Here is an 18300-nt window from a genome sequence, read left to right on the forward strand (position 1 = left end):
AAGGCAGGTACAGTTCACTTCTAAAAAGTGATGCTTCTTCACTAAAAAAATGGCATGGTCACATAGGACTCATGTAATATAATAATAATTCTGTGAATAATGAGCTGTCACACCTCTCATGCAACCATGAACATGTTAAAATTAATAAAAAAGCCCCCTGTGAGAATACAAGGCAGACTGATTTTTCAAATAAGATCAGAAAACATTAAGAAAAAAAATAATAAAAAGGAGCAATATATGCTACTACATTTTATTCTGTATAAGTGAATATATCTCAAAATGCACTTGTTTACTTACATTTGATAGCTAATTCTTCCTTGAGAATATTTGTGTATTCTTCAGGGGAAAGCTGAGGTGGAAGCCCACCAACAAATAAATTTACTCGTACGATGGATTTACTATTTTCCACAATGTAAAATCTTGTTTGATTCATCTGACGTATTGAAGTCTACCAAAATAAAGAAAAATCAACATGACATGTGGTAAAAAGATATCATGAAACCAAATCCCAAATAGTTCTGAACTTAGCAACTAAGTCCTCTATGGCTAGAGAATATCAGAAATGGAAATAAACTTCAGTCCAAGCACTTAGCTTCTCTACAGATGAGCCAGCTGGAGGGGGGGGTGTAACTGATTACTTTTTCTGTAAGAAAGAGGACTCCTTACTTGCTATAAAAAAGGATCATATTTCTTTTTTCAGATTTACCTTTCTTATGTCCTTGAGTCTGTTAAGAATCAGTTCCTGATTGTCCAAGACCATGCGCTGAACTAAAGACAGCAAGAACATTAATCATGTTTGAAAGCACTGTAAGTTATTACCAGGCTCAATTAAACAAAAACAATACAAAAAAAATTTAGGGAAAATTCACAACTCTGTGTACAACCAACATTACATAAAGGACCACACAGATCTGAACTACTCATTATTCAAGAGAAAAAACATTTAGGTGCTTTGAACAGTCTGATGCTGTTCACAGCTCTTATATACCACCATCCTTTAAAAAACATAGGGAGAAACACCTTGAAGACGCCCAACAGACAAGCAGTACAAGCTAAGTGCTTCACAGAAAACTTTAAAAGTACATTCCTTGGCAACTACAGTAACAAACAACTTCTGTATTTTATTAAAAAATTAAAACAATTGTGACAACTTCCAGCTAAAGTGAGGTTGTAAATGATGCTTTAAAACAGAGCACCAGTAATCAGCCAAGACAAGACATTCACAAGGCTGCAATAAGCTTATAAAACAACTTACTGGTAAGACTCACAAACCAAGCAAAGTATAAGGCCAGTATTTGAACTACAAAGGTATTTACTTGGGTGTGGCCAGGGCATGATCAGAGGACTTCAGTGGCTTTATTTATCTCTCCATGCAATGTTACAAATAATGAAGCACAAAGGGATGTGAGCTTGCAGAACACCAGCTCAGCTCCTGCAGGATCACAAACCTCTTGAGCAATGCTAGGACTGCGTATTTCTATACTTCATAATGCAGTTGGACTGCAATTGGACTATCTCAGGACTCAAATTTGCTCTTCTTTGGGGGCAGTGTCAGGGTGAAAGAGAAGGAAGGGAGCTACTTGAATGTCACAATTAATCTTTACTAAATAACTGCAGTTAAGAAAATTATGTCAGTTAAAGGCAGCTCCCCAAAACAAGGCTCTTTGCCAAAGTGTCAATACCCATCAGAAACCACTAATAAACCCTTTATGTGGTGATGAAGAAAGAGAAGGGAACCATATTCCCCCAGGACACACAAGACTGAAAAAAACCAACATCAATTCTGATTGAGTATTTCAACAGGATGGTGAAGTTTCATTTGTGAAGGCATTTATTGTAAAAAATTAATTGTGACTATGTTAAAAAAGCGGGCAAAAAAAGCTAGAGGATCAGTTACAGACATTCATTTGGCCAATGCTCCTTCACTTACCTTGCTTACTGCCCATAAGCACTTCCACCAATTTGAAATTCTGGAGGCACTCCGTCTGCCAAAAGATGCAACATGTAAATGTAGTTTTTGAACGAAATATAATTTTGCCAGATGTTTAACATTATGTTATACGCTGCACACACAGAAGCACAATGTTCTTCCCTAACCCGTTCCTCCCAAGCCAGGGATAATCCTCATTTTACACACTGAGCCTCCCACATATGGCTTCAGGCTCCCATGCCCTCAACTACATCAGCATCCTTGCAGGCCCATGGTGAAAGGGCACCTCTAAAGCACAGTTAACTCTACCCCCCTTCAGTGACCAGCAGCTCAACAAGGATATTTCCAGAGCATCCTTCCAGAGAAAGCATGCAGGACTGGGAATGAACCTGCTCTTTGAGAAGATGGCCCAGGAACCAGGCTTGGCAAAAAGCAGGCTGACCGGTCCCCATCTTCTGGGGCACTCCACCAGCACTGATGGAACGAAACCCTCTTCACATGTGCCACAGTTCCTTTTCCAAACTATACTGCCAGGGACCACCCAAGTCCCTTGCAGCTGGATGATGAAAGCCAAGAGTTGAACTAGGATTACTGCAACCCTGGAAACATACGACACTCAGGATTGAGGAAGTCTCTTAATTTTTGACCTTGATACGCAGAGGACAAATGATGTTGCTTCACATGTCATGAACAGGGGTGTTAAAAGCCTCAACTGGCTACATTTGGTTTGCCTGAAATTCAATGAGAGCAACTTGGAGAGGATCTTCAGCAACAGCAAATTCTGGATATTAAAAAGATATATCCTGTATGTGCTTCTTCATACAGAAAAAGGAGAAAACCCTTTAAAAAACTATCAATATCAAGGAAATTGCAATTGAGCCATGGAATTAAGTCTCTTACAACCTAAAACTAGCTTCCCAAATACAGAGATGCGAAGATCTTTCCTGGAGTACCCAACCATCCTGTTTGACAGTTGCTTTTTTCAGATGAGACAAGGCTTCGGACAAGATTTTCCAAATTTTGTTAAAAGGTCCACAGCACTTGAGAAAAAGTACTGAAATTCAAGTCCTAGAACCATCCTGCTGCGCAAAATGAGCTGCATGCACCACATGTACAGGTAGGTGTACACCTAGACAGATCTACAATTATCACCTACTGCAGATAGCTAGCCACACTCATATTCCTACCTACCCTGTAGATAAACACAAAAGGCAGTGGTTGCCCTCTGTGAGCATGGCTGTTCCCTGGAGCAGTAGAAGCATGCTGATTTGCTGGCGTGCTTACAAGCCCCAATTACTGAACAAACTATGCACACTATAGCTTCATGCCTCCACACCTGTGTGTTTGATTGAGACTGCCAGTGTCTTGGCACACTTGCAAATTCTAACATGTTTCCTAAAAGTCATGCTATCTTGGCACCAACTGTAAGAAAGACAGGCAGACTGAAAAGCAATCTCTTCCAAGGAAAACATGTGTATCTACAAGATTACAAGATGTATTTAGTAATTTCTAATGAGGTGGGAAGGAATGTAGATGGTAAAGAACGTGGGTGCCATTGAGCCTTGAGTTCTTCCTTGTAGTCCTTGTGGATTACAAAGATGCTGTTTGCCAACTGTAGAGAGAAAATTCTTGTGGCCAAAGCTCAATTAGAGTTCAAGCTGGCCAGGACCATGAAGGACAACAAAAAGGGCTTTTTAAAATACATTAACAGCAAAAGAAGGATCAGATCCATTACTTGATGAGGTCAGTCACCTCACAAGTAGGGACACAGACAAAGCAGGGATGTTTAATGCCTTCTTTGTCTCTGTCTTCAACACCAACGATGGGCCCTGGGACCCTTGGAGCCCTATGTTGGGAAGACTGTGACTGGGGAGATGATAAACTCCCAGCCAACTCTGAACTTGTTTGAGACTTGCTGCTCCAGCTGGATGCACATAAGTCTATGGGGCCTGATGGGATTCATTCCAGGGTACTGAAAGAGCTGACCAATGCCACCAAAGTCCCCATCACGGGACTTCTCTCCATTATTTTTCAATGGTCTTGGGAGTCTGGAGAGGTCCCAGTTGACTGGAAGCTGGAAAATGCTGTCTTCGGTTTTCAAGAAGGGTAAGATGGAAGACCTTGGTAATTACAGGCCTGTCAGTCACACTTCAGTGCCTTGCAGAATTATGGAGAAGGTTGTTCTGGAAGTTATTGAACTCTTGAGGGACAACATGGCCATTTGTCATAGCCAGCATGGGTTCAGGAGGAGAAAGTCCTGCTTAACTAACTTAATTTCATTTTATGACAAGGTCACCCATCTAGCTGACCAAGGGAAGCCAGTGAATATGGTGGGTTTGGATTTTAGCAAAGCTTTTGATACTGTCTCTCACAGTATCCTTCTGGATAAACTGTCCAGTACACAGCCAGACAAGACCAGAACACATTGGGTTAGCAACTGGCTGATGGGTCGGGCTCAAAGGGTTATAGTAAATGGGGTTACATCAGGCTGGCGGCCAGTCACCACTGGGGTTCCCCAGGGCTTGATTTTAGGGCCCATGCTCTTTAATGTTTTTATAAATGATCTGGATGCAGGAGTTGAATGCACATTAAGTAAGTTTGCTGATGATACTGAACTAGGAGGAGCTGTGGACTCCCTTGAGAGTTGTGAGGCCTTACAGAGAGATCTGGGTAGGCTGCAGAGCTGGGCAATCCCCAATCATATGAAATTTAACAAGAGCAAGTGCCAGGTTCTCTACCTGGGATGGGGTAATCCTGGTTATACATACAAACTGTGGAACAAGAGGCTGGAGAGCAGCCCTGCAGAAAGAGATCTGGGCATTTAGGTTGACGGCAAGTTGAATATGAGTTAACAGTGTGTCCTGGTAGCCAAAAGGGCCAAGTGTGTCCTGGAGTGCATCAAGCACAGCATAGCTAGCTGGTCAAGGGAGGTGATGGTCCCACTCTACACTGCACTGGGATGGCCCCACCTCGAGTCCTGTGTGCAGTTTTGGGTGCTGCAATATAAGATGGACATCAAAGTATTAGAGTGTGTCTAGAGGAGGGCAACCAAGATGGTGAAAGGTCTCCGTGGCAAGACTTAGGAGAAGCAGCTGACGTCACTTGGTTTGTTCAGCTTGGAGAAGAGAAGGCCGAGGGGTGACCTCATCACAGTCTACAGCTTCCCCAAGGGGGGCAGCGGAGGGGGAGTGCTGATCTCCTCTCTCTGGTGACCAGTGATACAAGACAAGGAAATGGAATGAAGCTGCATCAGGGAATGTTCAGATCGGACATTAGGAAGAGGTTCTTCACTGAGTGGGTGGTCGATCACTGGAAGGAGCTCCCCAGGGAAGTGGTCACAGCACCAAGCCTGTCAGAGTTCAAGGAGCATCTGGACAATGCTCTTAGTCATATGGTTTAGTTTTAGGTAGTCCTACGAGGAGCAGGGAGTTGGACTTGAGATATTCTGTGATTCTATGATTTATTTTACAGAGCAGTGCAAAGAAGTAGGAGACAAGCATGATCATCCTAACAGTGATTGTCAGTTTCCCAATAAGGTAAGATTAGCAGTGTGGTCACATGCAAGTGTATTTTAAGTATCTGTTGTGGTTTCAGCCTAGCTGGTAACAAAGGACCATGCAGCCACTTGCTCACTCCTCCAGCCCCCCTCCGGTAGGATGGGGAGGAGAATCAGAAAGGAGAAAAGAAAAAAAAAAAACCAAACCCAGAACCTTGAGGGTTGAGATAAGGACAATTTACTGGGACAAACACAAAGACATTACAACAACAACAATGGTACTAATAAAAGAATATACGAAAAGAGTGATGCACAGTGCAACTGCTCACCACCTGGGACCCGACGCTCCGCCACTTCCCCCACCGAAAACAGAGAGCACCCCCCAGCCCACTCCCCATTTATATACTGAGCATAATGGCACATGGTGTGGAATAGCTCCTTGGCTAGTTCAGGTCAGCTGCCCTGGCTATGCCCCCACCTCCCAGGTTGCTGTAAAAATTAACTCTATCCCAGCTGAACCCAGGACAATATCTCAAGACATAAACAACCAGAAAAAATACACTGCATGCCAAGAATCATTGTGTTCATACAAGTAAATCTGCTTGACCCAGAAAGACTAATGGTAACTACCTGTACAGAGCAACCAGGTCTACCATCAAGACTGCAGAAATTTTTGAGCATCATACCAGACACAAGAGATCATCTACCAAATATTAACAATATTTGCATTAAACATGAATGGACTGATTATAATTTTTCTAAGAGAAAAACATACATACCCTACTTCAGGGTCACTCTGGTGGTATATGCACAAGCTTATGACCTTTCATTTACCTGCCTTCCAAGTAACGGAAGCACTTCTTTGATCACAGTCTGTGTAGTACTATCCTTATTTACTCGTAGAGAAACATATGCCATTCCCACCCTAAAGACAAAAGGAATACTTATTTTAGGACAATCATTTGACCTATCCTGTGTGTACCTTTTTTATCCAAGTGGCAAATTTTCTACGAGGGTAGGCAGCAATTTGTATTAATTGAAGAAAGTTGTTCACATGTGGTATTAGCCCCACAGACAAGCAAAGATGTTCAACTCAAGGAACTGGCCACTACAATTGTAGCACTGCAAATTAGTTTCTTCCTATACACAGAATTACCTGCAAGTCTTTTGTAAAAAATGGGAATGTAGTTGCATTAGTAAAATGAAAAAATGTTTAAATTATATCCCACTGCTCATGAGAAGTGAATACATCACCAGCCAGTCTTGTTTCCACTGCTAAATATGCTTAAAATATATATTGTCTCAGTGGTAAATGGAACAGATTTTTTTTCTTTATTTTTTCCTCATATTCTCATATCAGAAGTTACACTGAATTTTTCCTACTTAATATTTCTTCCAAAAACCCATCAAGCTTTCAAGTGACATGTGTATGTCATCATTTGTTTACAGATGCAGTTAATGTGAAGTTGCATGTTCTTGGCCAAATGCACCATTAACAGAACTGCATAAGTCACACAATATGTTCCACGCGCGTAAAGAAACCCACAAGCACTTTTCCAGGCATGGATATGAATACCATGTATATCAGTCATTCAGAAAAATAAACAGAAGAATCCTGAAATACAGAAAAAACGACGTTCTCTGTTATACTTGTGCGACTTCAACAACTGAAACACATCAGGCCAGCCTACAAATGCAGCCAAGCAGGATAACCTTGTGATAAAGGAGGAAAACACTCACTTCAGCCAGGCAGGATAAATTCTGATCACTTCCTCATCCTTTGGTTTGGCTCTGATGATCCAAGCTTCAGGAATGGATTCCCGGAATACTGAGCCCAAGTTGCTGTCCTCTGCAGCACTGTTCCTGTTGATAACATCATCAGACAGCAGTGTCTGCTGCGTAAAGGTCTGAAGTTCATACTCCTGCTGGTCATCACTTATGTAGTATGTCCTCAAAGCAGCCTCCTACAACACGGCAAGATAAATTAACCTTTTCCTGAAAAGACACCTTTAATACCTGTATAGCATAGACATTTATAAATACCTTACTTACGGAAGCAACCTTAAACGTGTGTTCTAAGTGTTTGCTATTTATCAATCGCAAAAAGCAAAACAAGAGCAAAGTTTTCAAAACAAATTTTAGTGGAAGACACAAAAAGAAAACTTGGGGATATCAATGGATTTGAACACAGCCCACAGTATTTTTGTCAAGTGATAGTAATTTTAAACTCCATAGATCAAATGTAAAAATTCAGCACCAATAAAGCTACACTCACTGCATGCAAAATTTACTCCACAAGGAAAACGGTAAATTACACTTGATTGTACCCAACTCTGCATATTCAATCTTCTTGCACTAAGGGGATGCTGACAATTAGTAAGCATTCCCAGCCACAAGGCTGCCCTGAACCCACCCACCTGTGAAGAGGAAAGGTAAGGGCTATCCTTGGAAGATGCAAGCAGTCACAGGAATTTTACATCCATTACTGGCCCATGCCTGCAGCACCTCTGCTAAAACAGATGCTGCAGCGAATACAGCCCAGTAAGTCACTTACAAGAATGGGTATTTATCTGCCCTGGTATTATAAGCAGCAGTCTGATAAAATATGGTTGAAAGGCAAGTAGCACTCCTAAATAAAAGTGTTTTCAGCACTGTACAACTTTTTCCTTGAAGATCTTTGAGATGCTGAACACTACAAACCATTTTCAAAACTCCTGTTGATTTTGAGCACAATATCAAGATAAATATCTTAATGAGCTGTAGGTTTAAATTCAAAATTCTCATGTAATAGATTCTCCAGATTCCTGTGCCAAGTTCTTTATGACTTTGAGTCCTCACAATGCTCAATTCTACTGTGCACCACCCCATAACCACTCTGGGCTTCATTTCTGCCCATCACGGGGTCTCTGCCCAGCCCAGTAAATTAAGATCTGTACAGAACATTTGATTTAGTACTGAGTCATGTTTCCACCCCAGATGGAGCACTGGAAAAGCTAGGGAGTGGCCACTATGTGACAGATAATTCATTAACTTTTACAGCCAAGGAGTGGAAGTAACCATGGTGTGCTTCAGTCTTCAAAGCTGATTAACTGAAGTGCAGTAGTGGCGGCTGTCCAGGATAAACATCAAACCACTAAATACTATAGAAAAGGAGCAAGATCTAAGGAGCTGATTATCCCATATTGCTCATTTCAGTAAAATCAGACTTCAATGTCACATAGGGAAGGAGAATGACTGCTTAACATGTGATATGCTGTGGTCCCTGTTATGCTACAGGTATGTAGGCCACCACTTCTTCAGATGCTCTAAAGTAAGAGCAGTACAGGAAGAAGTCAAATTGCATTGTAATGTTATAGCCAATTTACACATTTTTTTGTTGTTAAGTTACATTTGTAATACTGCTAGCTTTTGACTACTGTAATATACAATTATATGCCCCTTCATCACACCAGAATATTAACCTTGACTGGGTTATCTTACCACAACTTCTTCATTTTTTGCAATCCTTGGAACTGAAATCAGTCGAAATTGATTGCGTTTCACTGCATCATTCCCATCAAATATCTTTAATGTTTGTTTACCTGAATGAAAACAATTATTGTATTTCAATAACACACCACTCAAATCATAAAGCTACCTGAATAAGAAGCATATAATAGAAATATTAAAAACCTTTTAACCCACTGAACTGTTTCTTCACCACAAGCTTTGAGGCTGAATTTTTTCATTTTTCTTTCGTTACTATTCACTTGAAATGGCTACATTTGCGGAGTAAACTGGGAAGAGTATTTCAAGTAATCATAGTTTCACCCTGGCTTTTGAAAGAACTGTTTATATATAACTATATTGCTTATGTTATCACTTCTTCATCCTCACCATTCAAGACTGCATTTATTATTGATCAGTTCAGCAACTTGAAAAATAAGACAGAGTGCCATCACCTTCAGAACAGCTCCCAAAGCACTGCCAGTTCTCAAAGCATCCTTCCAAAGAAAGTCCTTAAAATAGCTGGTTAACTGTACAGACAACAGAGGAAAATGCAGGAACAACAGAAAAACTAGAAGAAAGAAGGTACAGCAAATTAAGAACTACAACCATTTGCTGTGTTTCATTTCACTAAAGCCTTATCAAATCCATGCCCAAGTCATGCAGCACAGGGTGTTGCACAGACATCTCTGAAAGGGTGAAGATTTAAGGATTTCAAGTTCACCTTTCGCAAAGATGACTCAGTCTGGTACTGTCTACTGTATGACAAAGCTTTTCTCTTATTTAAGTGACTATTTTAAAAGCAAGCTTGCAGGAGGCACCCATGGATGAACAAGGAGCTCCTGACTTAACCCCACCATTAAAAGCACACGCACAAGAGGCAGAAGCAGAATTGGGTGAGGTGGTAGGAATATAGAGACACTGTCCAAACATGCAGGGATGGGCTTAGGAAAGCTAAAGCCCATATGGAGCTGATTCTGGCAAGGGACATGAAGGGCAACAAGAAAGGTTTCTATAGGTACATCATCAGCAAAAGGATGACTAGGGAGAATGGGAGTCTGCCCTGTGAATGGGAATGGAGACCCGGTCTTAAAGGACATGGAGAAGGCAGAGGCACTGATTGCCGCCTTTGTTTTGGTCTTTACTGGTAAGACCAGCCATCAGCTCCTAAGACCAGTGGGAAAGTGCAGGGCAAGGAAAACTTACTCTCAGTGGGGGAGGATTAGGCTAGGGAGCATTTAAACGAACTGGACATGCACAAGTCCACAGGTCTGTCACAATGCATCCATGGGCGCTGAGGGAGCTGGCTGATGTTGTTGCAAGACCACTCTCTATCATCTTGGAAAGGTCATGGTGGTTTTGGGGAGATTCCTGAGGACTGGAAGAAAGCAAGTACCACCCTTACCGTCAGGAAGGGTGGGAAGGAGGATCTGAGGAACCGCAGGCTGATGAGCCTGACCTCAATCTCTCGGAAGGTGATTGAGCAACTAGTCCTGAAAACCATTTTTAAACATATTAAGGAGTAATCAGCACAGACCTATCAAGGGAAATCATGCTTAACCATCATGGTCTGGGGTCTAACTAGCTGGAAAGCAGCTTGGCAGAGATACCCTGGGGATCCTGGTGGACACCAAGTTGACCATAAGCCAGAAACATGCCCTTACACCAAAGATGGCCAACAGCATCCTGGACTGCATTAGTAATAGCATTGACAGCAGGTTGATAAAGATGATTATTTCCCTCTACCCAGCCTTGCTGAGACCTCATCACGAGACCTGTGCCCAGTTCTGGGCTCTTCAGTACAAGACAGATGTGGATGTACTGGACCAAATGCAAGGAGGGCCCATGAAGATGATGATGGGACTGGAGCATCTCCCATATGAGGAGAGGCTGAGAGAACTGGGAGTGTTCATGCTGGAGAATGAAGGATTGGGGCAGGAGGGAGGGATGTGTATAAGTAATTAGTGGGAGAGTGTAAAGGTGAACAGACACAAACTGAAGAGGCAATGGGCACAAACTGAAACACAAGAAATTACATTTAAAGCCAAGAAAAAAACCTCCTCTACTGTGAGATTGGAACAGGTTGTCCTGAGAGGGTTGTGAAGTCTCTATCCTCAGAGATATTAAAAACTCAACTGGACACGACCCCCCAAAAACCTGCTCTGATTGACCCTGTTTGAGCAGGGGGTTGGCCTAGATAATCTCCATACTGCATCCAACTTCAGCCATGCTGTTACACTGTGAAGGAAAGCCTGTACAAGGGATGCTTGTATAAAGAGACAAACAGAATAAATAAGATCATAGCATCATAGAATAGTTGGGGTTGGAAGGGATCTTTTAATATCAGCTAGTCCAGACACCCTGCCATGGACACCTTCTACTAGACCAGGTTGCTCCAAGCCCCATCCAACCTGACCTTGAACACTTGCAGGGATGGTGCATCCACAACTTCTCCAGGCAACCTGTTCCAGTGTCTCACTACTCTCATCGTAAAACATTTCTTTCTTAAGTCCAATCCAAATCTACCATCTTCCAGTTTAAAACAGTGCTCTTTGTCCTGTCACTACAGGCATTAGTAAAGAATCTCTCTACATCTTTCTTATATGTCCCCCTTAAGTGTTGAATGGCTGTAATAAGGTCTCTCTGGAATCTTCTCCAAGCTGAATAACCCCAACTCTCTCAACCTTTCTTCATAGAAGAGGTGTTCTATGCCTCTGATCATTTTTGTGTCTCTCCTCTGGACCTGCTCCAACAGGTCCATGACTTGTACTGAGGACCCCAGAGCTGGATGCAGTACTCCAGGTGGGGTCTCACCAGAGTGGAGCAGAGGGGCAGAATCCCCTCCCTCAACCTGCTGGTCACGCTTCCTTTGATGCAGCCCACGATATGGCTGGCTTTCTGGGCTGTGAGCGCATGTTGCCAGCTGATGTCCAGCTTTTCATCCCCCACTACCCCCGAGTCCTTCTCCTCAGGGCTGCTCTCAATCCCTTCATCCTCCAGCCTGTATTGATACTGGGGATTACTCTCACCCAAGTGCAGGACCTTGCACTTGGCCTTGTTGAACTTCATGAGGTTTGCATAGGCTCACTCCTTAATCCTGTCAAGGCCCATCTGGATGGCATTCCTTCTGTCTAATGAACTTGCTGAGGGTTCACTCAATTGCACTATCTGTCATTGATGAAGATAATAAATAGCACTGGTCCCAGTATGGACCCTCGAGGGACACCACTTGTTACTGGTTTTCACTTGGACATTGATGGAAAGCTCCAAGGGTTTAAGCAGGAGGCAAAAGAAATAAAACCCTAACCAGAAGAAGCAAAAATTACTGCCTTTCTAAATGGTACCTACAACCTGACAGATCTTTGGGCTTCTGGATTTGCAGGTTTACTTCTGCCTCCTGTCAAGAAGAATGAACTTTGGAAGCACAGCTTTAATTTCTTCTTTCCTGTATGACTATTCCTCAAGTACTCTTCTGAGAGTAGTTATCTGAAATCTTTTACAACACGTGTTTAAGAAAAAATAATCACACAATTTCCACGTGCAATGTACACTCTTTATAGCAATGGAAAGTAAGTTATTCTACTGGAGAAGCAAGCTTGGGATATATGATATGATACATCAGGACTTTTCAAGTTGGGGTGTTTTTTTTTTTATATATGAAAAGTAGTATTACCAGGCTTTTCAGTTTTCCAATTATGAACTTAGTGGTTGTGTCTGTTGTCAATCTTTATTTTTAGTCACGATATAAGAACATTTAAATATCATCACTTCTGAAGTATCTTTTAAACTCTACTGCCATTGCATTGAGACTATAGCACGTCAGAAAGTGATCCATCCACTACTTTAAAACCTGCTGGATTAATGTTAGAAAAAGTGAAATTCTTTTAGAAACAGATTTCTGTCACTGACCTCCATAGTGACTTTAACATCGACAAATTTTAACCAAAAGACATACTGTGTCCTGGGTGACCTTCTTTAGGGCGAATATAACTTGAGAAAACACAGCAAATGCTGGTTACTGACAGCACAGCCAATGTTCTGAGTATGAACTTTCATAACATCAAAATCCCTACTGTTTTCTCTAGCAATCCAGAGTAGACAACCATCTGAGAATAAAAACATTCAACCAAGTTTTAGAACTTGTTTTCATTCAAACTGCCTTTTTAGTCTGCTCTTGCTAGACACTAGCTGGCCTGAGAGAATCCCTAGCAATTATAACCATAGATTTTTTTATGAGCTCTCCACTTCTTAAGACCAGCCAAAGGTTGCAAAAAGTTGGGTTGACTCTTAAAATAAGCTGGTTTGCAAGGAGTTGAGAGCTACAGACCAGTAGTAATGTCCTAAGCTCAAGTACATTCCTTAGCTAAATACACAGTATGCTCAGTCCTGCTTTCCCGAAGGTAATCTGGTTATCTGTCACACAAAACAAGCTCAATTTATCAGTAAAAAATCATATTCAGCTTTGTAACTGTCCTCCTCACAGGGCTCACTTTTACCACAACCTGATGAAAGATGGCTTTCTTGCACATGAACTTCTGGGGACACATTAACAAAAGAAGAAACAGCTACTTATTTGACCAGAACTAGTCATCCAGAAAAACACTTCCCAACTACTTCAAGTGTACATCCACAACATCAAAGTTAAAGAGTGTCTTATGACAGTCTGGTTTGTTTAACCAGCCTTGGGAGGATGCTCAACTATAATCACTTTTAAAGTTAGGTAAAGCTTTTTCTCCCTCCTGTTCCAACTTTCGAACAATAGAAGATGATCCAATTATAGAAGTGAAGTCTATATACCACTGCTAAGTATAAAAAAAATCTTTTTTGCAAGATGCACATATGCAACAAATGCACATAGCAGATTTTGATATTTAAAGGAGTTACTGCCCGTTTTATAATATTGACACTTAACTACCGAACGTCTTTTATCTTTTCTTGTTGGATCAGATTACACAGTATCAGAACTTTCTCCTGAAAAACACATTACTTTTTTTCTTATCATACTGAACTGAAAAAAACCCTGTTCTTCATGCTTATGCTTTTCAAGAGGAAAACAACTACAAAAAAGTCAGCTCCAGGCATAATTTACCAAACCATGGAATTTGATTTCAGAGGCTAAGATACCAACTTGTCCTGGGAAAAGGACAAACAGCATTTGATGAGTCCAAAGTTCATGCCCTTTGAGTTCCAAATCCCCACAGACAGGACATAGCTTCTGAAAAGACTTAGGCGCAGCTTGTGGCAGAGGTAGGAAAATTATGTAGTCCTGAATATTTCTACCACTGAAGAAAGCTAGGGGCCTACACCAAACATATTGGTGGAATTTACTCTTATAAGACTAAATTCTAGCAACACCGCTTACCAATAATCATTCTTCTCAGTAAAACTTGTATTGGGTCTGGCTGAGATGGAGTTAATACTCCCCATAGCAGCCCTCATAGCACTGTGCTCTGCATCAGTAGCTAGAAAGCTGTTGATAGCACACCAGTGTTTTGACTGCTGCTGACCAGTGCTCCCACAGCATCAAGGCTGTCTCTCCAACATTTTTGCCTCGCGCCCCCCCCCCCCCCAATGGCAGGCTGGGGCAGGGTGAGATCTTGGGAGGGGACATAACCAGGACAGCTGACCTAAACTAACCAAACAGATATTCCATACCATGTGACATCAGCTCAGATATAAAATCTAAGTAAAGGGAGACGGAAGGGGGACATCTTTTTGTCTTCCGGAGCAACCACTACACATACTGAAGCCCTGCTTCCCAGGAAGTGGCCAGACATCGCCTGCTGATGGGAAGTAGAGAGTAACATCATTTGTTTTTCTTTGCTTTCACGCACGTCCTTTGCTATCACTTTATTAAACTGTCCTTATCTTGACCCACAAGCCTTTTGTTATATTTTCTCCCCCCCTGTCCAGCTGAGGAGGGGGAGTGATAGAGCAGCTTTGGTGGGCACCTGGCATCTAGCCAGGGTCAACCCACCACATATCCATATGCTTTCTGCTCTCCTCTAGTCACTGCTACTTCAAATTACAATAGTGTGGACTGGCAAATTTTGGTTTATTTCAGTGTTACCATTCACAACCTACAAGGCAGCAATAAAGCAGGTAAGAATTGTGTATTTTTTCTTTCATTGGTTTTGAAGAGGGTCTTTCAGAATCCCAGATTCTTCCTTTCTCCAGCTATTCCTCTTCCACAGGAGCCATTTACAAGTATGTCACCTCTCTGAACTTGTTTTCATGAGCAGCAAAAATCCCCCTAGTTCTAAGACAGTTTTGAAGCACAAAGCTGTGTTAATAGCCATCCTCCCATACTAGTAGCCACCTCTTCACCCTTCTCCTTGTCCTGGTTTCAACTGGGATAGAGTTAACTGTCTTCCTAGTAGCTGGTACAGTGCTGTGTTTTGAATTCAGTATGCAAAGAACCTTGATAACACTGATGTTTGCAGTTGTTGCTCAGTAGTGTTTAGACTAAAGTCAAGGATTGTTCAGCTTCTCATGCCCAGCCAGGGCACAAGAAGTTGGCACAGGACACAACCAAGGCACCTGACCCAAAGTGGCCAACAGTGTATTCCATACCATAGGATGTCCCATCCAGTTTAGGAACTGGGGAGTGGGGGCGGGGGATCACCGCTCAGGGCACTAACTGGGTGTCGGTCGGCAGGTGGTGAGCAATTGCCCTGCGCATCATTTGTACATTCCAATCCTTTTATTACTACTGTTGTCATTTTATTAGTGTTATCATTATCATTATTAGTTTCTTCTTTTCTGTTCTATTAAACCGTTCTTATCTCAACCCAGGAGTTTTACTTTTTTTTCCCCGATTTTCTCCCCCATCCAGTGGGATGGGGGGGAGTGAGTGAGCGGCTGCGTGGTGCTTAGTTGCTGGCTGGGCTTAAACCATGACATCCTCCAGGGTGGTTTTTAGAACTTCTCCAAGCGTCTGCCATATGTATCACCGCTCGACCTGGTTTCACATGCTTCTCTGTCTAGCTTTAGGACTCCAAATCCATTTAAATCATCTGTCAGAGGAACATGTGACATGCTTAGTTATCCGTAAGCAGTTTTAGCAGAGTACAATGAAGGCTGAATATTTTCCTAAGTACATTTAGAGGAAAAATCCCTCAAATCCACACATGCTGACTTTGCTTCTTCCTGAAAACAGTTTGTTCATGCTTGCAGAACTACAGTGAAGGTCTCCTCCACATTGTCAGCACATTTGGGACAAGACATAAGCAAGCACTAAGTCAATGACTTGGGTCTATCTATGATGCAAAGATGCTTTTCTGAATACAATGGCCTTGCAATTTCTTTACCCAATTATTGCTAACAGGTGGTAGATAAAAGTTCTGTATGTTGCAAAATGTGTGAGAAATTGCTTTTGGATGGCCTTGCAGTTTCTGAGGAAGATAAGGACTTTTAGCCCTCTTAGATAACTTAGGTTAGAAGTATCCATATGGATTACATCAAAACGTAGTCATAGATAATAGAAGCACTAATGAGCACTCTTTAGGATAAGATGTATCAAACATGCAGAAGATCGTACTGCGCAGAATCACCCGAGAAGGGTCAAACAGAGGACAAGTGAAGAAGACTACTGAAGACCACCAAAGGACTCCTGAAGACCATCAGAGATGTCAAGTACGCCTACATGAAAGACATTTACATATGATAATGAGTTCCTGGGAAACAATGAATATGTAAAACTTTTCTCAGAAATCTGATGAATATGTATATAGAATCTGTATATAAACTATACAATTAGCCTGACCAGGTGCACACAATAGGAGGAGAAATCCCCTGTGTGCCCAGCGCTGCAATAAAGGATACCTGCTTAATAGTCTTCCGACTACTGAGTCCTGATTTTGGCTCTTCACGGCATTATCTAATACAAAAACATTTTATCTCCCTTACTTGGCAGGTGAACAGCTACCTGAGCAGAGCACTGCCTGGTAAAAGAGGGGCCATGGAATGACATGCTGTGAAAAGAATGTTTGCTGACAGCACCGCAACCTCCATTTCTCTCCTCAGACTCCTCTAAAACCTCCTTCAGCGAGGGTTTTCTCTTGATGGCTGCTTTTTGTCCTGCGGAAGACAGGCAAACGCTGAAGCAGGCAGTTCACGTGCAGCCAGTGAGTGCTGAGACACACTCCCAGGGCAGAGACTCTCCCAGGTCAGGGCCATGCTCTTTGCTGTTCACACATCCATGTCTGACAAATGAGTTGCAGGCATATGGCCAGAAAGTCTGGTGAGCCCTCAATACATCTCCTGAAATGTGCCTTGTACTCATTTCCAGTGGGCTGCTACAGAGAAACTGTACCCAAGCACCAAGACTAGCAGAACGTTAAAGCAAAGAGAATGCATGATCACATAAACAACCCAAAAAGCACGGATCTCCATGTCATTCTTAAGTATCTATGGTTAAATTTTCAATCTGATAAGCATTGTCATAAGGACCCCTAAGTCAGGGAATAAATTAACACTAGCTAATAACATTTGTGAATAACTCTCCATAGTCTTTTGGCAATGATGCTACAGAACTACAGGAAGATTTTTTTCAATCTTTCTTCTTGAGGAGATTTTCCATAAAATCTCTTTATATTTTCAGGAAGTATTTAAGAAGAGGTGCTTGCTTTCCCTGAAACAGACATCCAGAGCAGCCAATGTTTTGACTACCAACTGGTATGAGGCATCAAGGATGAGGGGGAAGGGATTCTGGGAACAAGAGAGGGACAGGCAGACCAAAGGGGTAGCAACAGTGGGGAGTAAATTTTGAGCTTGGGGAAGGAGGAGAACTGGGAGACACAAGATAGGGAAGAGCATATAATGCAACTTGGTGAGAAGTGAGAGCGACAGTGGGCATATCAAGTGTCAGGAAAGGCAGATGAAGGGTCTTAAGGGAAGGGAAGGAGAGGAAAGGAAGACATGCACAATGGGGAAAGTGGAGGAAAAGATAAGTAACCTGTGATTTTTCTGAACACTCATTTTTCTTTTCCCAGCAGTTAAAGCAATTCAGCCAAGAAAAGGAAATACACAACCTCTTCCAGCACTTAAGCCACTTGTTCATTCAAGACAGTTGAGCATAATACTCTTTTTCTAAGTATCTTCAAATGCAAGTGAAGCAAACTGCCTTAGGGAATAAATGTTTTTAGCATGACACCAGGTACAGCAATTCAACTTGTAAATGAGTATCTCTTGAAGTACCACTGAACAGAAGCTTTTGTGAGGAAAGAACTTGAGGACATGGAGAAGCAATGTCCCTCATCCACTACGTATGATGGATAAGCTTTAAAATAAGTAAAAGCTGCCTAGGCCTCACTATATAGTAGTCAAGTACCCTCAGCTTTTATTGATTCCTAGCAAGCAATTAGGGCACAATCTAATGTCTTTTCAT

The 18300-nt window shown here is 42.0% G+C and overlaps 1 protein-coding gene across 2 annotated transcripts in view; it reads right to left on the bottom strand.

The window, feature by feature from the left end:
- DGKQ (diacylglycerol kinase theta) overlaps positions 1–18300 on the bottom strand; it is a 102556-nt gene that overhangs the window by 30225 nt on the left and 54031 nt on the right. For both annotated transcript variants that reach the window (XM_049795884.1, XM_049795882.1), the window contains exons 8-13: positions 8907–9007; positions 7167–7390; positions 6261–6351; positions 1931–1985; positions 707–768; positions 298–448 (exon numbers count right to left, since the gene is read on the bottom strand). In XM_049795884.1, coding sequence (XP_049651841.1) covers positions 298–448; positions 707–768; positions 1931–1985; positions 6261–6351; positions 7167–7390; positions 8907–9007 — 684 coding nt within the window. The remainder of the gene's footprint in view (positions 1–297; positions 449–706; positions 769–1930; positions 1986–6260; positions 6352–7166; positions 7391–8906; positions 9008–18300) is intronic.

The sequence above is a fragment of the Accipiter gentilis genome, chromosome Z (genome assembly GCF_929443795.1).
Source record: "Accipiter gentilis chromosome Z, bAccGen1.1, whole genome shotgun sequence".
Classification (NCBI taxonomy): domain Eukaryota; kingdom Metazoa; phylum Chordata; class Aves; order Accipitriformes; family Accipitridae; genus Astur; species Astur gentilis.